This window comes from Lithobates pipiens, unplaced genomic scaffold (assembly GCF_037356315.1).
Source record: "Lithobates pipiens isolate NorthernLeopardFrog02 unplaced genomic scaffold, aLitPip1_a1.2 Scaffold_18, whole genome shotgun sequence".
Taxonomy (NCBI): Eukaryota; Metazoa; Chordata; class Amphibia; order Anura; family Ranidae; genus Lithobates; species Lithobates pipiens.
Window position 1 is genome coordinate 80,292,464 of NW_027507758.1, and position 26,394 is coordinate 80,318,857.

Consider the following 26,394-nt stretch of genomic DNA (forward strand, 5'->3'; position numbering starts at 1 on the left):
TAATAATAAAAATAATAACAAATAATAACAATAAATACCATTTATTGTGAATATGCTGGACATAGACATGCCATGCTTATCAAAATAATAATAAAATAACAACATAATAAATCAATGTAATCTTTCTGGTCCAGGTGAGGCCATAATGTGCATACTGTACACATTTAGATTAATAAAGTACTGTGTCATAAATAATTGCCATTTTTAATAAAAATATTGTTTTTCGCCTTTATTCATCCTTTGTTGCATCATAGTGCTGCTGATCTCTTGCAGCCTCATTAGAGACCTTCTGTCTACATGCACTCCAGCGGTGGCTCAATGGCATTTCTCATTGAAGTTTTCCTGATAGTGAACTTGCCATGCCTGTGTATTGTATTGAAATGGCCACTTGTAGGATTGAAAGCCCATATGACAGGGTAACAATACAGGAGCAGGATTAGGAGACAGGGACAGAGCATTACACTTTAACAGGAAGTACCTAAACAAGGAACTTCATGGCAGGATCAATGGGGATTATGGACATTTGAAGTTATAGTGCATGTTAAAGCTTATACAAGATTTTAGTGATTGGGTTTATATATACATTACTTTAACAGATGTGTCTGTTTCCAGGTATACCGGACCATATCGGATAATGCCACTCTATGGGAGTGCCAAGATTATATCAGCTCTCTCCCGGATGCAGACACCCCTCAGATCTTTGGGATGCACCACGACGCAGACAGAGCATTCCTCACCTCTCAGGCACAGCTCTTCACAGACACCATTGTCAGTATGCAGCCGAGAATCAGCGCAGAATATATAACAGTCAGGTTTGTATTCACTAAAGGCTGACTAGTATAATACATGAGGCTATTCTATAAATGGGAAAGTTCTTTGTCGTCAATGGCAAGACAGCAATAAAAACAATTTAGTAAAGTAGAGAGGGATCATACTGCAGTAATGCCGCGTACGCACGACCGGTTTTTCTGTCAGAATAAACTCTGGTGGTTTTCCGCTGAAACGGACTTGCCTACACTCGATCACACAAGTCCTATAGTTTAAAACGCGGTGACATACAACACGTACGAGGCACACACACGGTTGGAATACCCAATGAAATGATTCCATCTGACTTTTTCTGCCGGAAAGTCCGACCGTGTGTACATGGCATAAGTCCCCACAATGAAAGAAACAAAAGGCCAGCACTGGCATCGTCCAAGTAATTGATCTGGTTAAGGAGGAGGGTAAGGAATACCTGTGTTCTGGACATTCGACCCTGATTGCATAGAGCCCTAAACACAAATACCACTTGGTACAGTCCCTTCCAGCCACAGCATATTTTAGCCTGCCATAGACTTTGCCTAGCTACAGGAAGCAGGGCTGGACACTGTATTTGTACCTCCTGGGTGGACTAAAATGTCAGGATTGGACTAAAATGGGCTAAACACTGACTGTTACACAATCTAGGAATGAGGGAGAGTCTGATGAGTGACCGGGATTCTCTGCAGCATTCACAGATTATGTTCTATGCGGTAAAAGTAATCAAAGAAGGTTTCAAAATGGGGAAGCAAGGAGGGGGCGAGTCCTCTTTAGAAGCTATTTTCACAGAGAGTCACCCAAAGATATTAACTCCTTGCATGCTGGAAGTTCAGAGAATGGGACACCCCTGTAGTGAAGTCTTCCCCACAATTCAGTTGCCTTCACAGTGTGGGATTAACTTCATTACAGTTCATAAACTATAGAGCAACTGTAGCTCAAATTGTTTAAAAAAATATGTAATTCTGGTTTCGATAGAAAGATGTCAGTTTGTTGTGTATGGAGTTGCATAGCCACCGAACAGTCAATAGTCAGGGTGCCCATGCTGACCTGTACCCATAACCAAAAGTATCTACAATGGGCATATGGGTATCAGTGCAGTATGCGAAGGAAGAAAACAAGCGGAGGCAGAGGTCTAGTGGAGTTAATGCCTTGGTGGGTCTGGGTGGTTTTGGTGGCAAAAGAAGCAGCACAGTGGTGTAGTGGTTAGCACTTTCACCTAGCAGCAATAGGGTCGCTGGTTCAAATCCCGACCACGACACTATCTGCCTGGAGTTTGCATGTTCTCCCTGTGCCTGCGTGGGTTTCCTCCGGGTACTCCGGTTTCCTCCCACACTCCAAAGACATGCTGGTAGGTTAATTAGACCTTGTCTAAAAAAAATTGGCCTTAATATGTGTGTATGCGTATGTCAATGTTGTATGTGTTTGTAAGCGTGTCAGGACCTTGCGGGGTAAAGGACCACACAAAGCCACAGATGGACTCTGGTGGCAAGCACCCTGAGGCGATTCAGTTCACATAGGTAGCGCTATACAAGTCATTCATTCAAGATGGTAACTGGTGTCATTTGAGTTTATATATCGCTGTGTAGATTTGGTATCAGCTGATTAATGGTGTGCTCTGTCCAGCAGAGGTGACAGCAGCCGGGATGAGATGGTTGTGCTCTTGGCCTCCAGTATCCTCAGCAGACTTCCAGTGACAGTGGAAGGAAGGTCAGAGCAGGACAAGGCAGCAGCTACATCAGACAAGGTCACGACTGTCAACAGCTTGTTCACTGATCCTGCTTGGGAAAGACTTGTGAAATCAATGGAAGGTATGATATGCAAATGAAGTCCCTTTTGCTTATAAGAAACCTGTGCATTGCTCATGCTGGGCTTAGGTTATTGCCACTCCTCGCTCCCTAACAGCACTTACTAGAGAGAGCTGAAGGGGTTTAAAGGGGAAAGTGTCAAGTCATTTTTGATGTGACATTAGGCTCCATGCACACTAGAATTTTTTTCTGCTCCTAGAAGCTAAATAGTGTTATCCTATGTGTCCATGTACACTACTTTAGGCTATTAGCGTTTTTTGAGTTTTAGCATCTAGGCGCAGAAAATAAATTGTTTTTGTAGTTTCTTGGAGCGTTTTTCCAGCAGAAATGCTCTTAAACGCTGCTAAACACTCTTAAACGCTACTTTTGAGTTGTTTTTTTTCTTTTTTAAAGGAACTGCAAAAACGCTAACGCTCCTAAAAGGCTACCACAAAGGGCTATTATCATCGTTTTTTTATCCAGCATTTTTCCAGCGTTTTTTTTTTAGCTTAAAAAAAAAAAAAAAACCTCTAGTGTGCACAGAGCCTTACATTTTCATTGATTTAAAAATTCCAGTGATTATGTGGATATAAGGAAATGTGATAAATAATCGCCACTGCTGATATAATTCCTTTAGGCTGGGTTCACACCTATGTTAACTGGATGTGGGTTTTCCCTGCATCCAATTCGCATAGCAGAAGAATATGACCGGCTCTCTATGGAGCCGGTTCACATGTCTCCGGCGTGGCTGCGGAGCACACTGCACAGAAACGCTCTGAGTCGTTGCCTCCGCTTCAGGGCCGAATTCAGGCAAAGATTCTGCCCTGATTCCTCCCTGAAACGGAGAACAGGGACGGACAGCGTTGCTGTGCAATGCGCGGCCGGTTTAGGTGTGAACCGAGCCTTAAGCTCTTTAGACGGTTTGTTGTTTATAGACAGACCAGAGGCAGAGAGGAGCAGTAAAGCACAGCCACTGTGCAGCACTACCAAGCAGAAAACTAGAGCCTCTATATGTAATAGGTCAATATGGAAATTAATAACTCTGTGTAGCAGTAAAAAGCAGTGATGCATAACCAATTTAGATTTTCAGTTTAGTTTATTCAGATTAATAAAAGATGATTTCTGATTTGTTGTTTAGATTCTTCAAGTGCACTTTGCTGTTTGTGACACTGAATTAGATGAATGCCACGATTGTTCAACATTTGTGTATCTGCGGTTTATTGCCCTCGGCTGTATGTCTTACTCAAAGGAAACTTGTCATCATAGAAATATGTGGGATGCTATGATGTGATTTCTACTTCTGGACATTATTGTTGTAAAATGAAGATTAAACTTTTATTTACCACCGGAGATGTTTCAGGGGCACTGAGGACCCCTTCCTCAGGCAGCAGTGATTAGTGAACACAACAAGAAGGGTTAAATACCCAGCCTGAGTAATCCTCACAGCTGATTGGTCAGGCTGGGTATTTAAACACTGTTGTTATGTATACCTGTCACTGCTGCTTGAAACATCACACACATTTTGTGGTGACAAATAAATGGTTAATCTTCATTTGCTACAGCAGTGTGCTGGTGATAGTTTTGGAAATACTGGTGATACGAATGGGCTCATGGATAGAGGCCATGTATTGTAAAATCTTGGATGAGAGCCCTCTTCCAGAACACTGAAGATGGGACATGGATGGGTCTTCCAGCATGACAATGAGCCAAAATATACCACCAAGGCAACAAAGGAATAGCTCAAATAGAAGCACATTAGGCCATAGAGTGGCCTAGTCAGTCTCCAGACCTTAATCCTATAGAAAATTTACAGAGGAAGCCGAAACTTCGAGTTGTCAAGGATTTAGAGAAGGATTTGGGAAGATCTGTAAAGAAGAGTTGACCTATTCCCTCCTGAGATGTGTGCAAACCTGGTCACCAACTACAAGAAATGCCTTACTGTGCTTGCCAACAAGGGTTTTGCCACCAAGTACTAAGTCATGTTTTGCTTGGTGATCAAATACTTATTTTACTCACTGAACTTCAACTCAATTTATAACATTTGTATCATGTTTTATTTCTGGATTTTTGTACATATTCTGTCTCTATCATTTAACTGCTTAAAGAGGGATTCCACCTACAAAAAAAATATTAAAAGCCAGCAGCTATAAATACTACAGCTGCTGACTTTTAATAAATGGACATTCACCTGTCCCAGGGTCCAGCGATGCCGGCAGCCGAGGCCGATCGATCGCTCGGCTCTTGGCTGCTACCGCCACCATTCTAGGTGAGGGAATCGAGTCGGGCAGCGCAATAGGAACTGTCCGCGCTGTCTCTGAGACCCGTGTGTGTCCCAGCAGACAGCGCAGCAGGACAGGAAATGGCGTAGACTCCCACGGGAGTCTATGCCCGGAAGTGGGTGTAAATACCTGTCTTTGACAGGTATCTCCACCCCCCTCCCCCCTGAAAGGTGCCAATTGTGACACCGGGGGGGGGGGGGGGGGTTCCGATCAGCGGAAGTTCCACTTTAGGGTGGAACCCCGCTTTAAGGACCAGTTGTGGCAGTTGTACTGTGGCAGGTTGGCTCCCCTGCATGAATCGGCGTCATTGTACGTCAGCCACTTTTAAATTGAATAAGAGGCGTTCGTGTGTGCGCACTGCCGGAGCCGATGCGCGTGGCCAGCAGCTGTGATGTCTGCCGGCCCCCCCGCGATCACTCCACAGAGAGATAGAATGGGGATCTGTCAATGTAAACAGACAGATCTTTGTTCTGTCAGGGGAGTAGAGTAGTAGGGAGTAGTGATCTGCTGTTCCTAGTGATTAGGCAGTTCCATCCCCCATACAGTTAGAAACACCTCCCAGGGAACACACTTAACCCTTTGATCGCCCCCTACTGTTAACCCCTTCCCTGCCAGTGACATTTATACAGTAATCGGTGACCATTTATAACACTGATCGCTGTATAAATGTCAATGGTCACAAAAATGTGTCAAAAGTGTGCTGTCTGCCGCAATGTCACAGTCCCACTAAAAATCGCAGATCACTGCCATTACTAGTAAAATAAAAATTAATAATAAAAATGCCATAAAGCTATCCCCTATTTTGTAGACACTATAACTTTTGTGCAAACCAATCAATATACACTTATTGCGATTTATTTTTATTCTTTTACCAAAAATATGGCCTAAACTGATGAAAAAAAATTTTTTTTTTTTTTTAATTTTATTTTGGATATGTATTCTAGCAAAAAAGTAAAAAATATAATTTTTTTTTTCAAAATTTACACTCTTTTTTTGTTTATAGCTCAAACAATAAAAACTGCAAAAGTGATCAAATACCACCAAAAGAAAGCTCTATTAGTGGGAAAAAAAAGGAAATCAATTTTGTTTGGATACAGCGTTGCATAATTGTGCAATGTCAGTTAAAACGACGCAGTGCCGTATCGCAAAAAATGGCCTGGTCATTAACAGGGCAAATCCTTTCCGGTCCTTAAGTGTTTAAAATACACCTATGATAAAAATTATAGACCCTTCATTTCTTTGTAAGTGGGCAAACTTACAAAATCTGCAGGGGATCAAATAATTATTTTCCCACTGTATGTCTGACGGGAATGATCATTTCCGAAGAAGATCAGCAGTGACAGTTCTAGCGTTTCTGTTATGACTGGTACTTGTAAATTCACATTCATGTAGCAGCATGCCAATACAAGTGGCAATATTGCCATCTGCTGGCCAATTTATTTTCTACTTCACTGTCTTGCACCTTGATTATCTGCTACATTTGTTTCACTACTTTCTCTATTCGCCCTCATTCACATTGGAACAACGTATCATGTTATAAGGCAAACACATGACGAGTCGGACCCTATTGTCGACAATCGCACTGTTCAAATTGGTGCGATGCCAACTTTGCAGGGCATCTATATTTACCTTTATGCTGCAGAATCAGGCTGATGCTGCCACTATCCCATGTCAATTCTAAGCCCAAGAAATATGCAATCACATGACTGCTGATTACTCAGTTCTTTTTCTGATCGGAACACAAAGCAGTGACTGTCAGTCTGTGCTCTCTGCTTTGGCTCTTAGCCATGAGCTGAGAACTGGAGCCATCTGTCAAAAAGGCAGCTGGGTGGATCCCAACAATATGGTCGGGATCCTTCCAGAGCTTGGAGCATCTTTGCTTTGTCAGCTGGCATTGGGCAATAGCCCACTATAAGCGGACTCTGATTCACATGAACCTCATTAAGGTAACCTTGTATTCAACAGTTTATATTATTTTGCAGTCGTGATAGACACTGTTAATTGTAGGTTGCATCAATTCACTCAAATTTTATTCTGATTACAACATAACAAGCAGTTAAAAAGCCCTTAAAGGGGAGGTCCAGTCTCTCCACAAAAAAATTAAAAGTCAGAAGCAAAAAATACTGTAGTTGCTGACTTTTAAAATATGGACACTTACCTGTCCAGGGATCCCACAATGTTGGCACCGCAGGTTTTTAGCATAGACCCTAGAGAATAAAATGGCGATCGTTGCAATATTTTATGTCACATGGTATTTGTGCAGCGGGTTTTCAACAACATTTTTGGGGAAAAAATACACTTTCATGAATTAAAAAAAAAACACAATTTTTTTTTGTATACCGTGAAAGATGATGTAATGCCGAGTAAATAGATACCTAACATGTCATGCTTTAAAATTGTGCACACTTGTGGAATAGCGACAAACTACAGTACCTAAAAATCTCCATAGGCGACGCTTTAAAAAAAAAAATTGCGGTTACCAAGTTAGAGTTACAGAGGAGGTCTAGTGCCAAAATGATTACTCACACCCTGACGATCGCGGTGATACCTCATATGTGTGATTTGAACACAGTTTACATATGCGGGCGCAACTTATGTATGCGTTTTCTTTGCTGCACAAGCTTGCGTGGCTTTATTTTTTTACATTGTCTCTGTGGGGAAAAAAATCTTGATCACTTTTATTTTTGTTCAATACCCCAAATCCCTTCTTTGCACTTCAAAGTATTCAGAGCGCCAAAAACAGCGATTCTGAATACTATAGTTTATTTTAAATTCTGCACCATTGGTAGCTGAGTAAACCAGAAGGGACTTTGTGATGTCGCTTCCGTCTTTACACATAGGAGACTGGAACCAAGCTGTTTCCGGCTTTGATTCAGTCTCTCTAGCTGGCGGAAGTGCCGTATCGCGCATCTGGTCTCCCGGTGGGACAGGAGGACCGGGAACAACAGCGGAATGCAGCGGGAAGGGAGGACGACCCCTCCCACTCCTCTGAGATAACAACCCAGCGGCTTTTAGCTACATCGGTTGTTATCCATGAAGCACTGACTGCCCGCTCTAAAAAACAATACCAGGGTTATGAATGCAGCTGCATGCATCACCCCAGTATAACCCCTGAAAGCCGAGGCCATATATGTGTGTATGGTCGGCGCTAAGGGGATAAGCGGAAGTTCCACTTTTGAGTGAAACTCTGCTTTAGATACAAGCCGTCATTCACATCTCTAGTGATAGTCATTGTGGAGAAATTAATCTTCAAAGTTTACAACAGAGACACTGAAATCACATCACACAACAGGTATTTTATAAACTTTATAGTACTGTGATCTTTGAGGGTGAATTACTTCAAAGTACAAGCATCTAGAGAGGTAAGGGGTGACTTGTTTAAGATTATGTAAAAAAAAAAAAAAATGCCTATAGCAGTGATTGCGAACCTTGATACTCCAGATGTTTTTGAACTACATTTCCCATGATGCTCTTGCAGTGTAGTTGAGCATCATGGGAGTGTCAAGGTTCACCATCACTGGCCTATAGTCTGGGCTCAGGTGCACTATGTGTGCCACACTCCCCCTAGCAACACATATTCACCTTCTCTGCTCCATTTGGCCAGTAGCAGCAGAGTAAGTTCTGTGTAAGATCTTAGTTGCGATGTGGAGCATACAAAAGTCTCTCTCCCTGCTCCCATGTGACAAGTGCTGGGTGCATGTGCAGCCAATCATCGAGCAACATGTGAGAGTAAAGGGAGTGAGTCACATGCTTCCCCCATACCTGGATGCACTCTATACTTTTCTTCTCTTCATTCTGGCCAGCCAAACTTTGTGGCATGGAGCAAAGATAAGATGAGCATATGCAGATAGAATGGGTGGCAATTAAGTGAACCTGTTACTACATGGCCATTGCTCAGGTTTACCATAAGGATCGAAGTTAGGTTTAGGGATTGAGTTGAGGGTTAGAGTTTCGAGTTGAGATTTTTTGTATAGGCACCATTTAGAGTTAGGGGTTCATTAATTTAGGTTTTTTTTAGGGTAAATTACTTATTTTCAGATATTATTGCTGTGTCCAAACAACAATCAACTCTAAATAAATTACTGTACAAAATTCATGCGTCACAAACATTTGCAGTGAAGGCCATTGATAGTGATATTCAGTGATATTCATAAACCAAGATGTAGGCAAGAGTGGAAATCTCCAAAGTCTATACTCCTGTACTATTATATTGGTATATTACCTGGATCATCCTAAACTGACAAGAAGAATGAAAAAACACTGTGTAAATCAAGAGATCTTGATTTTTTCCTGTAATAACAGTCTGGGATTGTGTTTACAGGTTACGACCCTCTGATGAATTCAGCTCTACTGACTGTTCTCCATCAGGAGATTGATCGGTTTAATCATCTACTGTCAGTCATGCACAGATCACTCAATGCTCTGCAGCAGGCTGTGCGGGGAGAAATTATACTGAATAAAGTCCTGGAGGAACTCTATAACTCCCTGGGCAACCTCAAGGTGCCTGAGCTGTGGCAGGTAAGTGCGAGCAGATTCATCAAGCTTTGCTTTTACAATAGAAAAACTCACCATGAAGAGGTTTTATTTAAAGTATATTTCTGGGTAAAGGAAAAAATATTCAGTACAATGCTGCAACACATGCATACTTTCCAACGTTTAGTCTTAAGTTTAAGTACAGAAAACAAAAACGGTTGATCCTCTCAAAAATCCAGTGTAGCTCCTGTAGCAAACTGACAGTGCTGCCTCTGCTACTGTTGATGCCTTGACTCCCAAGATGTGTACAAAAAGGGCTTGGGAGAGGAAGTTCTAGGGGTGCCTACAACAGTAGGAACAGAACCACCAGCAGCACCCCCTTTAAGAATGTTACAGGGCTGGTGATAATATCAAGAGGGTGTAATAAAAGCAATGATTTCTCTCCACAGGAAAAGAAGAAAATAATTCTGGTACATTCTGGGAGGCTTAGGGGTAAATTTGGGTCATGTCTACATTTCATTACTAATGTATGTCCTCAGTTGCTGACTATAAGGATTCACATAGATAGCAGCGAACTATACCCTAAGGGCAATGGTGTTTAAGATAACTCTGTTCTGATTAAACCATGCCATCAGCTTAGAATGTCTCTTACATGCATGGGATCTGTGGTGTAGCGTAGGAGGGCAGCCGGGGCCGTCGCTTCGGGTGCAAAATTAGAGGGACACAGAAATTAGTGCCACGCCGTCTCAGGTGTGCTAGGTCCGATGCCTCATCCAACCATCACCGCTAACATTTATATAGAGCGGTGGCATAGGGCCCCTCCTAAAATGTGTACACGATCCTAAGGGCGTTGTATGGATTGGGGGCCACATTGTTTTGTTTTTTCTGGCGTTTTCATTGCTGACAATTGTTTTGTTTACATTCAGCTGTCAGTGGCAAACTCATGACTCATCTGCTACTGTGGACGCAGCGGCCAGTTCACCAGCCTGTTCCACAACAACCAGCTAGTTGTTAAGAATGGCAGCTGTCACTCCTTATAAATGCAAGCGCTCCTAAAACTTTTTTTAAACACTGCAAAAATGCCAGCTAAAGTGCTAATATGAATGTTTTTTTATCAAGCGTTTTATTCTAGGGGTTTTGGAGCTGCTAGTGTGCATGGAGCCAAAAAGTGTACGCGTTAGGGGGCACAAAAAACCCACGCTACACCACTGTATGGGATAGTAGAAGATAAGGGAAGGGCTTTCTAAACGTGATTATAATTCAACATCCATTTGAATGTTAAAACAAATGTGTTGTATTTGCTGTTTCAGCGGTGCTCATACGAATCTTGTAAACTACTTGGCTCCTGGGTAGATGATCTTGTACAGAGAATTGGGTTTTTCTCCAGATGGTCCAGTCATGTGATTCATTGTGTACAGGAGAGGTGAGAGACTTCACACAGCGACCCCCAAAATATATAATGAATGTCCTCTATAACTGAATCCCGCAGCATGCTGCAGTTGGCTAAGCCAAGGTGACGTCACTCCCACGTATGTGTGGGATTTCCGTCAGCTTCGGCATTGGCAAATTTGTGCAGTGACCACAAAGCACAGGCAGGTAAGTAGCTTTAATACAAAAGAGACAAAGCATGTCTTTTCTGTATTAAAAATCCTTTCCAGTTTATAGTTTAAAGTTCCACTTTAAATATATTTTACTATGTTTATATTCAGGTTTGGTCAGCAGCTGGGGATGAAAGTGACATTCAAACGTTCCAGACCAAATTCATCCCAAACGTCCGACGCTCTTCCAGAGAAAGGGTCGCTCCTCACAGGGGAGCCGTACAAATACTGGATTCCTGCATTCTTCTTCCCCCAAGGTAGGCAAGTGGCTTGAACTCAAGTTAACTAGAAAGTAAACCGCTTTTATCATTTTCCCTTTTCTACTGGCTCATTGCATCATTCGGTACAATGTGTTCTTGGCAAAGGCAGAAAATACTTTGTTACTTAATCTCCACTGGTATGTTGTTTTTGTAATCTTCATAAAGCATAACTGTTAAAAAAATAAATCCCTGTGAAATATAAACACCGGTGGGTGACTCGTGTCATTGGACTCCCTCTGTAGCTAAACTATCACTTTCAGGTAGATTGACACATTAGGATATAAAATTAAAAGTAATAAAATGAGGCTCCACAAGATCATAAAAATGTCAAGGTTATAGAGAGTGTGAGTATCTGTATACACGCACTGGCCACTTTATTAGGTACACATTTCTAGTACTGGGTTGGACCCAGTTTTTGCCTTCAGAACTGCCTTAATTCTTTGTGGCATAAATTCAACAAGGTCTTGGAAACCTTCCTCAGAGATTTTGGTCCATATTGACATGATGGCATCACGCAGTAGCTGCAGATTTGTCGGCTGCACAGCCATTATGCGAAACTTCCATTCCACCACATCCCAAAGGTGCTCTATTGGATTGAGATCTGGTGACTGTGGAGGCCATTGGAATAGTAACCTCATTGTCATGTTCAAGAAACCAGTGGTGAGATGATTTGAGCTTTGTGACATTATCCTGCTAGAAGTAGTAGAAGATGGGGACACTATAGTCAGATATGGCTGGACATGGTCAGCAACAATACACAGGTAGGCCGTGCTGTTTAAACGATGGTACTAAGGTGCCCAAAGTGGACCAAGAAAATATCCCCCACACCATTACACCACCACCAGCCTGAACCATTAATACAAGGCAGGATAGATCCATGCTTTCATGTTTATGCCAAATTCTGACCGTACCATCTGAATATCACACGTAAAGTCAACACTAACAAGGAAACGTTTTTTTCAATTTTCTATAGTCCAATGTGTTGTATTTATCTACTAAAGTGGCCGATATCTCTCAACCCCAATTTTGTGTTCACTATGCTTTATTTTCCTCAGGGTTCCTGACAGCTGTGTTACAAAATTATGCTCGAAAAAGAAGTCTATCAGTGGACTCGCTCACGTTTAAACACCAAGTGCAGCCTGTTGCGACCATTCCCAATCTGGATACAAACAGAATCGCCGAAATAGCTTTTAATGTAAGTAGACTTTAGACCAGGGGTAGGCAACCTGGGGCCCTCCAGCTGTTGTGGAACTACATTTCCCACAAAGAATTGCAAGGCTGGCCGTTACAATTACTCCCAGAGGCATGATGGGACTTTTAGTTCTGCAACAGCTGGAGGGCCCCAGTCTGCATGTACCCTCCCTCCTGTCACCCATGCAGGAAGGTGAAGCTGTTCACTATTAGCACCCGATCTAAACCTCTTCTGATATCTATATAGCATGTCCTCTGATAATGAAGTAGAACTATAGGCAAAACATTTTACATTGTAAGGGAGGAACGCCTGTAATAATAAAAAAAAAAAATTATATAAAAATAATACACCATCTGTTTTCCCATTGTTGAAATTTCCCTTCACTTCCTGACCCATAGCCAAACAGGAAGTGATAGGAAATCCCTACACATTGAGGGAATTCCTTGGGGAGCCCCCTCCCCCCCCCAGTCACCAGAAATGGTGTCAACATTAGAAGATTTCCCCTCTATTACTTTGCTGGGGACAGCCCAAAATTTTGGTTTTTTTTACTTTCATCATCAACGATAATGGTAAACAGGACTTATTGTACAATTCAGTTATGAGGGTTTTAGTGCAATGTGTCCCTTTATTCAAGGAGGTAAAAGTGCGAAATATAAAAAAAAAAAAAAAAAAGGTAAGTTTTCAAACTTCAAGCTCATTAACAGAAGTGGACAAAAGAGAATTTAAATTACTGTATTTATCGGCGTTTAACACGCAACCCCCCCAAAATATATATATTTTTTTTTTTTTTACCAACACGGGGTGGGGATCAGGCGGTCCTCCCTGGGTGCCACCCATTAGGAGGGTGTCAGGCTGGCCACCCCGCCTCTCCTGGGTCTGGGACAGTGCTGCCAGCATACTTTAAGGTTAAGAAAACATTACTTTCAGCCCTTTCTCATATACCGCTCCCCATGTCATTCTCAATGTAAATCTAAGACTTTAAATCCCTAAATTAACACCGCTCTTTCTGGCAGCTTTCCTCCTCTCTCCGCCGCCTCGAGTGTATCTTTTGATTGGAGGAGAGCAATCACATGACCACTTATGTACGAGGAGAGCAGTCACATGACTGGGTCCATGAAAGAGTGGCATTAATTGAGGTATTTAGAGGCGTAGATTTACAAAAGGTGACACAGGAGGAGCGGTGTATAAGGGGCTGGCAGTGATGTTTTCTCAACTTTAGAGTATGCTGGCAGTGCTGGCCCAGGAGACTGGGAGTGCGGGGAGTGGTGGAAAGTTTTTTGTTTTTTTCCCCCGAAACTTCTCTTAAAATTAAGGTGTGCGTTATAAACTAATACAGTAAACGTGGAAACAAATATATGGTTTTAACCACTTGCCGACAGATTATATACACGCACATTGCGGTTTGCAAGTGATTTACCGGGAATATGGCTGAAGATAACAGCCATAACCCCGGTATTTTTTTAGCCAGCGGCTGGCTTTTCCTCAAAAACGGTCCAAGCAGTTCATGAAAATTTCAGAATTGGCAGGAGGAAGCTTCCACAAAATCAAGTTGGGTTGAGCGCTGCTCAGCCATTTACAGGAGGCTTTGTATTTTATGAATGAATACGAGATCTCCCCTATACCTCCAGCCCAGAAATCCAAGTATAATCAGATCAGGCTAGACCAGGGATCAAGAATGTGTCATACATCTGACAGATTTTATTTCTGCATCCTCCAGGGTAGCAATACAGTTGTGGGGACTGACTGATGATCTGCCTGCCTAGGGGAGTGAAGATGTGCTCTTCTCTGGCCTGGAGTGCCCAGGCTCGGTATGGGAGGAATTGCCTGTACTGGGCTTGGAACAAGTAGCACCCGGTATAGGACCAATGCTAGGAGGTGCCAAGCACACTACACTATTCTGGCAGAATAAAAACAAAAAAAGTGTGAATGTGGCACCATCGACCAATAAACATGAGCTCCAGCTGCCAGTCCTGGACAAAAAATACAAGAGGGGCATGCTGGTTATACCTTAGTAGTTTATACTTGGATTGCCAGTGTCCAGTCCTTCTGTGGGAGACAGTACTATCCCAAAGGAGTAAGATTTTCTGTGTCCCTCAATGGACAAGAAAAATCCATATCCTAACATTTTTCTAGGTCCCTCCAGTGGCACGCAAATCCTAAATGCTCAGTGCCATCTCACTCTTCAGTAACCTATAACTACGGCTCTGGGTTCACAGGAAGAGGTTTGAATGACATCTGGTATCATTCAACCCAGTAGGAGGACAAGCACTGGATCAGTAGGCAGGTGTGTTAGTAGGGCACAGCACCACAGAAGATGTGAGTACAACAGCCAGAGCTACTTTTTATTATGGGCTGCTGGGCAAACTAATGTAAAATAGTTTTTCCTAATTATGGGTTTAAGCATCAACACCTCTAAACCCCACTCTACAATTCGTGCCTTCTGCAGGGCTCGCATCCACCTGAACAGGGCGTTCTGGTATTCGGCCTCTTCCTGGACAGTGCCCGATGGAGCCATGATACACAAGTCTTGGAGGAGTGTGAAAATCAGCAGAGATTTTACCCCCTGCCACAAATCCATTTCATCCCACACATGGTAAGCTGGACTGTGCTGTATTTGTCTGTGCAAGGTCAACACTGCACTCTGTCTTCATGGTACCTTTTATTCTTTTTTTAATCCAAAAGTTATTATGGATTTTTTTTTTTTTTGCACCAATATACAGATTGAACGGGAGACTACAAGCAGCTGCAACAATGAACACAACACAGCCTTCACTTATGAATGTCCATTATACAGAACACCACTGCGCGCTGGAACTTTATCTTCAACGGGACATTCCACCAATTACGTAACATCTGTGAATATACCAACAGCGGTCAGACCCGAGCACTGGATACAAAGGGGGGTGGCCATGCTCTGCCAAATAACTGAATGACCGTTATCTTTACTGGTGTACTTTTCTTGCAACTTTCACTTTGTGCCCATGTCTGGGGGGTTCCCTCAAAAATGTAACAGTGGTCTTGGTGGAGGGCAATTTCTACAGCTTGCCACTACTCATATCCACCATCAAGGTGGTCAGCATCTACGAAGCTGGGGGGTGACCCAGGCCAGCCAACGAAACAAAGTGAAATATTTGATTATTCTGGATTGTCACCTACATATCAGCCTATATAAAAATTTCCCACAATAACTTTTCATTTTTGCACAGCATTGTTGATGTAAATAGTAGTTATGATGGAGTAAAAATGTATGGCTTTTCAATTCATAAACTATGCTGCATCATCTACCACACCGTTGTTTCATTCGTCACTGCTGAATCTTTAAAAAAGGGCAATGCCATTGTGAAATGCCCACACCTGCAAACATCCACCCTGAGCTCTGCTCATAATACCTCACATAAAGCTGTCATTTTCTAGGTAAATATATAAGGAAATACATTACCAGGCGACACTTCTACAAAGACCGATAAAAGTCCACACAAAATATTTATTAAAAAAATGTTATAGTACATTTTGTGAGAAATATAATGCTTAGAACAATTCAATGGTTTATGTGAATATTTTGTAAGACAAAAAAAAAAAAAAAAAAAAAAATAGAAGCATATATATCTTAATACAAAAAAATATGACTTTAATACACAATGTATTCACATGTTACAAAAACAAAACAAAAACCACTTCAGTATGCAGACAGCGCATAAAGCAAATAAAAGTCCATTCACATCTGTGCTGTATTGGTAAACACAGTTAACGTGATGCAATAGGGGTGCCAATAATTACACAACACTGGCAAAAAAAAGATATGCACTATTTTTACGATCAACACCATCCTTTGTGTTGTGGTGTGCAGCAGTGCGGGCGAGTCAGGGTACCCTTAAAAAAAAAAAAAAAATTAAAAAAAAAAAGTAATGTGCATTACCGTTTGCAAAGATGTGAATGGGCCTAAAGAGTTTTCCATGTAAAACTGCAGGATTGCAACAGGCAGCTGTTCTGCTAAATGTAGGATACTTTGGTTGCAGAATGTATTGGTCTGAGCTGCTTGGCCTGACCCAAGGTTCACAACCTCCAGGTACACATGACAACATAAAAGTGGATTAGCATATGCCAAGAGGAGAGAAAGGAGAAGTGAGGGTCTAGATCAGCCCAGTTTGCCACCCAAATGGCACACAGACTTTCATTTACTAAAGGTAAATATATTGTGCACTGCAAGTGCATTAGCTCTAGATCTGAGGGTGAAGCTCTGAAATGAGGGAGAGCTCTGCTGATTTCTACCATCCAATCAATACAAGCAAAAATGCTGTTTTTTTGTTCATGATTGGGTATATTTTGCAAAGTGAAGCCTTACCTCATTTACCAAGCTCTGGAGCAAGTGCCTTTAGTAAAACAACCCCACTGTCTCTGATATCACCTACAGCACCAGAGGGAAATTGCAGAGACTTGGAAGCTCAAACTACACACACTGCAAAAAAAAGTAACCCTTAAGATTTACAGTTTGGCAGCACCTTGTATGCTTGTGGCAGCACTGCAGTTACATGTAAAAGCACACACCCTTCTACATTGCAGTTGGGGGTTGTGCCTAGGAACGGTGTGAGATAAATAATTGAGACTTCAGAGGGTTGTTGTGTAAACTGAAAAAAAAGTTAAAAAAAATAAATGCTGCAGAAGACCCCAATTAATGACTAGTTCACGCCTTTGTGATACATTTTGTAAACAGTCACGACTATGCTAAAAATAGCTATATAGCAGAGGTAGCATAAATACACACATTTTTGGATTAATCTCACATCTTATAAAATACCCATAATAAGTTATCTATTTAAAATATGGGATTTTAAAAAAAGATTTAAAAAGTCCTGAGAAAGCGATCATTTCACAATAAAACATACAACAAATATACAATACTAAGTTGTAAGATCACATGTTGGCATAGAAAAGGTCTTAAGCATTATTTGTATCCAACAAGCCACACAGTAAAAAAAAAAAAAGAAAAAAAAAAAAAGAAAAAAAAAAAAAAAAGAAAAATAAACTGAAATGAAGCCCTTCCTTGGCACGTCACAGCTGTTAGTGGTGGAGGGGAGCCCAATCACAGCATGGCTCCCCACTAACTACCAATTATTGTATAACAGATCTTGCGTGGAAAACAAACGATTTTGAGTGTCTTGTTTACACAGTTTGCGTATTAGAGACCCAGCAACAGATCGGGTTGGTGGATTAGGTTTTGAATTTTTAACAAGCTCTTTTGAGAGCTCAGCTGGAAGCAACCACCCTATGCCTCACAAGGTGTATACTAACCCAGAGGCAGTAAGGCTGGCTTCACACTGGTACAATGACAGACACTGCATGTGATTCGCACCACACTGCTGTGCAGATCACATGTGATGCAAATACAGCCATAGAAACTGTATGGCTGAAATCACATTCACACCCAAATGGTGCAGGACTCTTGTGAGCACTGGAATCAGATCGCATGGGTGTTCAGACCCATGCAATCAGATTCCTGTCCGATTTCACAGTTCACACTGCGATCCGATTTGGGGGTGTCATTAAATTTACATTGACACCCGCAGCAGTTCGCAGAGAGCAGTGTGAACTGCCAGTGAGTGAGATGTGATACGGGTACCCACACAGGAATGGCGCTGGTTCCCACATCGCACATGTGTGAACCAGAACTTAAGCTGAACCAATATTACCTGCCCGAGCTACAGCATTCTTCTACAAAACTGAACTACATATTAATGTACGGTGGATGCTGTGATATTTTTTGGTAAAGTCATGAAAGGTGAACAGCTGTATTATTCTTCAATTGCCAAATGGGTTACACTGGCTCCTAAAAAGGGTCTGCAAAAAAAGTGTCCACTTGTAATGAAATGTATGGCCATCTACCATAATACAGCAAATCACAACTTCTAGTATTTAAAAAATGTAAAACATTTTTGTTTCTATATTTATGGTAGTCAGTAGCTAAGAGATCCGAGTGCAGTGTTGAAGGGAATGGATAGCATTTTTCACATTACAGACATCTGCTGTGTAGTAAATGAGCTGTTTAGAAGATTTGCATGAAATCTCGGTGCTGCAAACTCCGCTTAACATGTTCACCTGCTAGCAAATGTACTGACAGCATATCCCAGGGCTTATTAGTAGAAAATAGTGATTTTTCCCCCATAGATTAATATATACTTAATTTAAAGAGAAGCCCATGTGTGTCATTTTCCCAAAACACAAGTACTTGGCATCCAAGGAGAGAGCATATATACACATCTATAAAATGTATGTTCATCCATACATAATCTATGCAAAGTTTTGCTAAAACCTTTCAGATATTACTTCTTAACTGTGCTGAGAACCAACATACAGTTGGGGGGGAATTGAGTACATGTAAAATATTTATTTTTAGAACAGGGAAGGATAAAACCCTTTATTGCATTTGTGTCCCATTAGGGAGACTTATTAATTTTATGATTTGTTTTCTTGTAAACAAATCAGAACGGGAGAGGATCTCTTTCCAATATAATGTCCCACCCATTGATGGATTTCCCCTTATTCCTATTATGGTGCAAACTCCAATGACGTGTACACATGGCCAGACTTCGACAGCAAAGGTCCGACGGAACGAATGCGGACAATTCGATCGTGTGTGTTGGCTCCATCGGACCTTTGCTGTCGAAAAATCAGATGGACTTTAGATTTAGAACATGTTTCAAATTTTTCCGACGGACTCGTCTGTATGCTAGTCCGACGGATGAAAAACCAACGCTAAGGCAGCTATTGGCTACAAACTTCCTTATTCTAGACCAGTCGTACGTCATCATGTTCGAATCCCTTGGACTTTGGTGCGATTGTGTGTGGCCAAGTCCATTGGAACTCCGCCAGAAGTCCGTCAGGAAGACCGTCAGGAAGACCGTCAGGAAGACCGTCAGGAAGACCGTCGGACCTAGTCTGTTGTAAAGTCCGCTCGCGTGTACGTGGCATAATTTGTAGATTTTTCCTTTCATTTTCAGTCCTAGTTTCACTGATCACAGGACATACAGAGAGGGTGAATCTCTAAAGACAGTTTGTACAATGCCCATCCCATGTCATTGTCAAAAACAAGCACTTTACCTTGTAGGTACCCTTAATGTGCATCCAAGCCAATCTAACGGAAATGCAAAGCATTGGAAATACATTTACAGTAGAAAATAGCTTTCCTTGGTCAGTGGGAAATTTAAAACCCTCTGTGCTGCTAGAGCATACATAAAAATACCTTTAATACACTATATACAAAATATCAAACATTTACAATAGCCTGCACGGCCAACCAGATTTCACCTGTCACCAAATCAGAAAAAATAATCCAAAAGATGGCAACAATTGTGAAATCGATAGCTGCTCTGCTAGTAAATGTAAGGGACTAGGCGATATGGGACGTGCTGACAATACTTCTGCCAGTCAAGGCCATATTTTATTTTACATTGCTGTTCCACTCTGATCACTCGGTGGAAGAGAAGGGCGGTAAGGAAGAATCCGTAAAAGTATGGCAAAACACTGGCGAAACCTAGAAAAGAAAGAAAAAAAGGGTTCAACTATTAGGCTCTGCTCACACCTAGGTTTTTTTCTGCAGTAAGCCTCAGCTCTAAAAACACCCAACAAGACAAATCCCATTCATTTCAATAGCCCCTGTTCACATCTGAGCGTTCTGTCACCTGAAGCAAAACGCTGTCGCTCAAAAAAGTACAGGAGCTTCTTTTTTGGCAGATTACAGGCGTTTTCTGCTTTTTACATTGGTGACCTTTTGACCTGTACCAAATCACAGCAAAAATCGCATGACTTTCTGCCTGAAAATGATACGCTCAGGTGTGAATGCAGCCTTACTAGCAGCATACATATTACAATTAGAAGTACAGTAACCATTACAATTATTAATACAATCTTGCTGTCAAGATACACTGTAGCTGCTTTACAATCAGATTGTACAAGCTCCTTTAGATTTATCAAAATTATTTTACTTGAGTGCCCACCTAAATAATACATTCAGACTGTATCCTATAAGACAGGCCCTTGTTTTTTGCAAAGCTGCAAAAGATTGTACAGGCTAAAAGTGTATGTTTAGCTTTAAGCCTCGTACACACGGTACAATTGTTGGCCAACCGAGGATCTGATTTTTGTCAAAAGGGCATGTGCCAGGATTTTGTCATGCATACCAACAGTACACAATTGTCGTGCCACAAACACGAACGTAGTGACAAACTACGAAGAATTTCAGCTCTTGAGCACCACCCTTTGGGCCACTTCTGCTAATTTATGTTTGGTCAGCCCGATGTCTGCTGAAAACGTGCTGCATGAGGGCACAACTAAACTCCAGTGATACACAAGAGAGGTACAGCCAATGAGCTTTGGCTGTACTTCTGTAAATGACAAAGTGGCTCTATTCACGTCATTTCTAGTTAAGTTGTCCTTTACAACTTCCTCGTCCAGAATACTTACCCCTAGCCCCACTCCAGAGGTCTACACTGCTGGCACTACACAGCTGCAACAAGGCCCTTGCACCCCAGTCATTCAGTCCCCTTACCCCCACAGAATGACCTTTACTTCACGAGTACAGATCAGCCAGGAATAATTGGGGCCAGGTCACATTTGAAAACTGTAGGATCCTACTGCAACTTCAATGTGGGAGGCTCCAGGCAGGGCCGCACAATGAAGAGCAGGGCTCGAGGCAATATTCCACTATAAGTCACACTTAAAGGGTATCAAACACATTACACTCACCTGCTTTGTGCAGTGGTTTTGCACACAGCGGCCCCGGTCCTCCTCTTCTCAGGTCCCTGGTGGGGATCTTGGCTCCTCATCCTGTTTTCTGTGTCCCCCATAGCATTTGTCCCCATAACAATTTGCTATGTGCTAGCTCCCGCACTCCATAGCCTTACACAGCAGTACTTAGGACCGCCCCCAATTCCTCTTTACTGCATTTGATTAACAGCAGCAAGAGCCAATGGCAGTCGTGCAGAGCACTGATCTCTTTTCCCCTCTTCTCCAGGCAAACTGCTTTATAACCTTAATGCAAACAATGCATTAAGGTAAAAAAAAGCTTTTAGGTTTAGTATCACTTTAACTGAACACATTTCCACAGCCAAAATGTGCTGCTCTTTTACAGATGCATGGGGTGCAATTCCTAATGGTACCCCAGCACATCATAAAATGCAACACGATGTTGGGTGCGTGAAACTGCATGGTAGTGGTAGTTTGTTTTTTGTTTTTTTAAAAGGGTCAGGGACTTTCCCTGCAGAAAACACAGATATAGCAACTCGTTCAAATTAATGGGCTACTGAGCAAATGCAAGTCGCACCACCCACAGATGAGAACTTGGATTAGGCTACAAAGAGGACAACTTGCCCGAAATTAAACCGTAAAAAAAAAAAAAAAAAGAAAAAAAAAAAAAAAAAAAAGAAGAGGTTCTAACCCTTTCCAAATGCATAACTAAAAAACACAAAATAAAGTTTAGCTTTAGATAAACTAACATTTCTAAAATAATTTAGCAAGCAATGTACTAACCAAACATGTAACCTGAAAACAGTGATGTACAGTATCTATGGTGTCCACAAGAACCAAAACTGGCAGTTTTTTCCTAGCACATAACCGTTTTAGAATATCTGAACACTGTCCAACTAATACTCACCACAAGGCAAACACCAGGCCCAGGCCATTATGATATCACCCAAGTAGTTTGGGTGTCGGACCCATCCCCAAAGCCCAGACACAATCAGCTTATTGCCAGTTGAAGTTGGGATTGTTTTCAGATCTGGGGAGAGACGAGAGAACATTTACACAGATGCATGTAATTCGGATGAGGACAAGCACTGGATTCAGATCAATTAAAAAAAACAGATGGGGGTTTGAACTCACGTGAAAGCTTAGGGTCATCTGGATTTTTCCTGAAGGCAAACTTCTCGTTGTTTGAACGTCGAAATAGAAAGTATCCAAGAACTAAATTAAACCAAACATAAAACACCATAAATGCCCGACCAGACATGGATGAATGCATAATAAAGCTTCAAGATGGCATAACTCCACGTTTTAGTAAACTTTTAAAATAGTTTGGATGAAGCTGGCGGAACACATCTCCAATGCTACATATCGTTTATACTGCACACACAGCAACTGCTTTAGTTAGTAAAATTGTTTGGACCAGCTTGAAGGCCACGGCCCATACAAATGGGTGTCTGCCAGGACAGAATCTTAATGCTACAATTAGGGAATTTTATTTGGAAAAAAATAAATAAAAATAAAAAAAACACCCCCCAAAAGTGAAAAAGACAATCATGCTGGTTTTGCCTTTATATACTAAAAGTGATAAAAAAAAAAAGGATATACACAAGATCAGCAATCATATTGGCTCATTCAGGCCCCATTTCCTGGTTGTGAACCAAGAGTTTAGTCAGTGTCACTATAGCAGCTATTCTACACTACCTCAAAGTAGGAATAAGAAAAACATGTTCGTAAAAAATGTAAAGACACTGCAGTAATAGCAAAACAAAAACACAATCAGTAGCTGATCAGCTCAGTCATACAATTTTCTATTCTGCATTGACTACCACACACAGAAAAAAAGGACAAAGCCCCCGGTATCTATTTAGCAGTATGCACTTACAATGCAGAATTTAGAATAAAGGAAACTTACTGTTCAAAGCAGTAATGGCTGCCACAGTTGAATAGCAAATATCCACTGGATGGTTGACCAGATACAATGCCTGCAGGGAGTATGTGAATGGAACCCATACAAAGCCTCCAAATGCCAACATAAAGCCAAAACCATCGTAGGCAATATCCAAAGAGGTTAGGATCCCCTCCTAGACACAAGGACACCGGATCAAATATAAAAACATTAGTAAGCGACACTAAAAACATTTTGTAAAGCAAGTATGATACAGATGGTGGAGTTCCTCCCCCCCCCCCCCCCTTTCTTGAGTACATAAGAGGCAAATGGCAAAATTTACCTAAAACCAGAGAACAGGCATGCATTAAAAACTCGGCCACTGTATGGTCTTTGTACAATTAAGTAAATTCACATGAAAAGAAAAACACCAGACTACATGAACTTTGTCTAAAATGTCTGTGGAGGTGCCTACATACACAAAAACTTTCCCCGATGTGAAGGAAAACGGCCAGGCATTTGCAGGTATTTCAAGGCACGCACACAATGCATTTTAGGAGGCTGTTCCATTACCTAGTCAAGTTTATCACTGGCACGGCAGGTTACTTTTTTTTTTCTCATCACAATTTTTATTGAGAATATATTTTACATCATATGACAACACTCAGTTTGTTTTTTGTTTTGCTCCAAGCCTCCTCCTAAATTCCTTTTTTTGATGCTGTACTAAAACATCCTGTTAAGGGTAGACAAATGTAGAAGACTTTACCCAAGCTCAACTGCGATTATATAGCCAGGAGCTGGAGACTGGTGGCTGGGGCGCTCAATGACCAAGGTAGTGGAAATCAATAAGGTAAAAGCCAGCAACACAAAGTGCTCTTGAAAATAAATGCTACATGTATAAAAACATGATACAAATTACAATCGATGCCAACGCCTTCCGGCTTTTGCAGCCTTCCCGATAGCACATCCATACTATGAAGAAGGCTGCAAAAGACGTAAAGGCGTTGGCTTAGATTGTAACACGCTTTTATACATGTAGCAAATAAAGACTCATCTTCACAAGAGATGAACATTTTACCATGGCTTTCACCTTATTGATATCCAGTTAGAGGGTGGCTACATTTGTTTTCCATGGTCCCAATGCATGCAGCTATTCTCTCTTGCTTCCTCCCAAGATGGACTGGGGACCATAGACTATGGGATTTGTAGTGTGCACATGACCACAGCTAACGTGTACTGTCTTTTCCAGATAGTATTTCTCTAGGCCAGTGTCCATCTTACCACATATGAGCCCAGGCTTTCATGTGTACTGTCTGGAATTACCTCATTATGCCAACCTGAGTTCATGGTACTACTGCACTGAATGGTGCTCACAAATTGTAATGCGAACACCATCCAATGCAGTAGTAAGGGTCGCCCAAACACTGGAGAAGAAGAGCGCAAACAAGATAGCACAGAGGTTCCTTAGAAAAAGAAAAAAAAAAAAAAAAAGGTACACATTTGTTTCCAAATGCAGGGGGATGCTCCCAATAGCCAACATTCTGCTTCAAAAGAGAAAACGATCATATGCCATACATCTTAAAAAGAAAATAAAGCAATCATGTTGAGTAACTTTTAATTACCTGATTCCAAAGAGCATGAAGGACATACAACAGCTGAAAGCTGTTTACCAGGATCATAGATACGGAAGGCTTGTCGAGCTTCTGAACATTCATTTCAGCTAAAAGCATTATAAAGTTGAGCAAAGCCTAGGAAATCGTGAAAGATCACAATATGAGATTATGAAATGTAGACCTCTTGCATTAGAATAGCATTTAAACAATACAAAAACACAAATACAAAGAATGTCATGAAAGAAATAAAAAAAGATACTTTAATAAAAGCAGTCAATCCAGACTATATACATATAGAAACTGAACTTCCCAATTTTTCCTGTAGAAGTCTAGCCAAGCTCTTACATATTACATTGGTTCCTTCAACACAAGTAGCCAGACTGACTTACCTGGCAAATGTCAGCACCAACATTTACAGGAAAGGTCAGGACTTCCTTACAATTTAAGCTCTATATTCTTGATTTACTTATGACTTGAGTTATAGTTTTCACTGAAATATAAATTTTTTGTTCCCATCACCCGCCCAGATAAAATTGCCTTTGCACATAATTAATAGAGATAGAGATATATAGGAGATAGAGATATATAGGAGATAGAGATATAGATATATATATATATATATATATATATATATATATATATACACATACATACATACACACACATCTATACGTGATCAGACACTTCTGGGTAGGGGGCGCATACGTGCACTGTCAGTGGCTTGATCCCGGACTCGATATCCACCAGCACCCGCTGATCAGAGACAGAACGTGGGTCTGCCTATGTAAACCAAAGGCAGATTGCAGTTCTGACAGGAGGGAACCATGTCTTCCCCTCGCAAAAGGGCCTCCTGCAGTAAACCAAGCACAGACTAGGAAAACACCTAACCCTTTGTTTGCCCCTGATGTATAACCCCTTCCCAGCATGTGTCAGTGCATTTTTTTTTTTTAGCACTGATCACTGTATTAGTGTCACTTGTCCCCCAAAAAAGTGTCAGGTGTCCGTCTGTCCACCGCAATATTGCAATCCCACTATAAAAGTCACCGATTGCTGCCATTCAAAAAAAAAAAAAAGGGGTGATCAAATACCACCAAAATAAAGTTCTATTTGTGGGGGAAGGACATTTTTAGGTACAGTGTCACATGGCTGCACAATTGTTACCGTAACAGTGCTATATCGCAAAAAATGACCCAGTCAGGAAAGGGTCTATATCTTCCAGCGATCAAGTGGTTAAAAAGGAAAAAAAAAAAAAAATTAAAAAAAAAAAAAAAAAAAAAAAAAAAACACACAAAACATGACTTACCCAACCAATAAATGTAGGCTGAATGGCGGTAAAATACTTCAAGTCAAAGTTCCTGATGCAAGGGTTAAGTTCTCGGCCCATGAAAAACCCATAGAGGAAATTGCCTGTAAAAACGGAAGTATGTCAGACTGCGAGTCACAGCAAACAAATAAAAAAAATAAATAGGTCAAATAAAACAAATTTCCAGCATTTAAAAATGGAACTTCACCTGAAAGGGGAGCTTCCACTTTTTCTCCTTTTCCTCAGTTGGTACCCGCTCCCACTAAGCCTACTTTAGAAGTTTTGGAGGGAGCCAGCACAACCTGCACTACCACTCTCCAACATCTAGAGGGCACACGCTCCCAGCATCACATTCCGCCCAGAGAATTCATGCAGTGTGCCTGCAGCCACTGCCATAACACCAGGAATGGTGCCCAACTAACCCACCTACTGCATCTGACAGCTCAGGAACCCCACCTAGTCTGCCACAG

General features: G+C 41.4%; 2 protein-coding genes across 2 annotated transcripts in view; one reads left to right on the forward strand and one right to left on the reverse strand.

Annotated features, from left to right (window-relative positions):
• The window catches only part of DNAH14 (dynein axonemal heavy chain 14), a 418,175-nt gene extending 402,501 nt beyond the window's left edge, over positions 1 to 15,674 (forward strand). Inside the window, exons 79-86 of the mRNA XM_077485830.1 lie at positions 613 to 812; positions 2,428 to 2,609; positions 9,186 to 9,382; positions 10,648 to 10,760; positions 11,047 to 11,192; positions 12,251 to 12,390; positions 14,834 to 14,980; positions 15,108 to 15,674. Of these exons, the coding sequence (XP_077341956.1) occupies positions 613 to 812; positions 2,428 to 2,609; positions 9,186 to 9,382; positions 10,648 to 10,760; positions 11,047 to 11,192; positions 12,251 to 12,390; positions 14,834 to 14,980; positions 15,108 to 15,320 (1,338 nt within the window). The 3' untranslated portion in view covers positions 15,321 to 15,674. The remainder of the gene's footprint in view (positions 1 to 612; positions 813 to 2,427; positions 2,610 to 9,185; positions 9,383 to 10,647; positions 10,761 to 11,046; positions 11,193 to 12,250; positions 12,391 to 14,833; positions 14,981 to 15,107) is intronic.
• Positions 15,675 to 15,851: 177 nt separating this feature from the next.
• LBR (lamin B receptor) overlaps positions 15,852 to 26,394 on the reverse strand; it is a 39,679-nt gene continuing 29,136 nt past the window's right edge. The window contains exons 9-14 of the mRNA XM_077485831.1: positions 25,925 to 26,028; positions 24,631 to 24,756; positions 23,036 to 23,204; positions 22,261 to 22,341; positions 22,034 to 22,156; positions 15,852 to 19,915 (exon numbers count right to left, since the gene is read on the reverse strand). Coding sequence (XP_077341957.1) covers positions 19,755 to 19,915; positions 22,034 to 22,156; positions 22,261 to 22,341; positions 23,036 to 23,204; positions 24,631 to 24,756; positions 25,925 to 26,028 — 764 coding nt within the window. The 3' untranslated portion in view covers positions 15,852 to 19,754. The remainder of the gene's footprint in view (positions 19,916 to 22,033; positions 22,157 to 22,260; positions 22,342 to 23,035; positions 23,205 to 24,630; positions 24,757 to 25,924; positions 26,029 to 26,394) is intronic.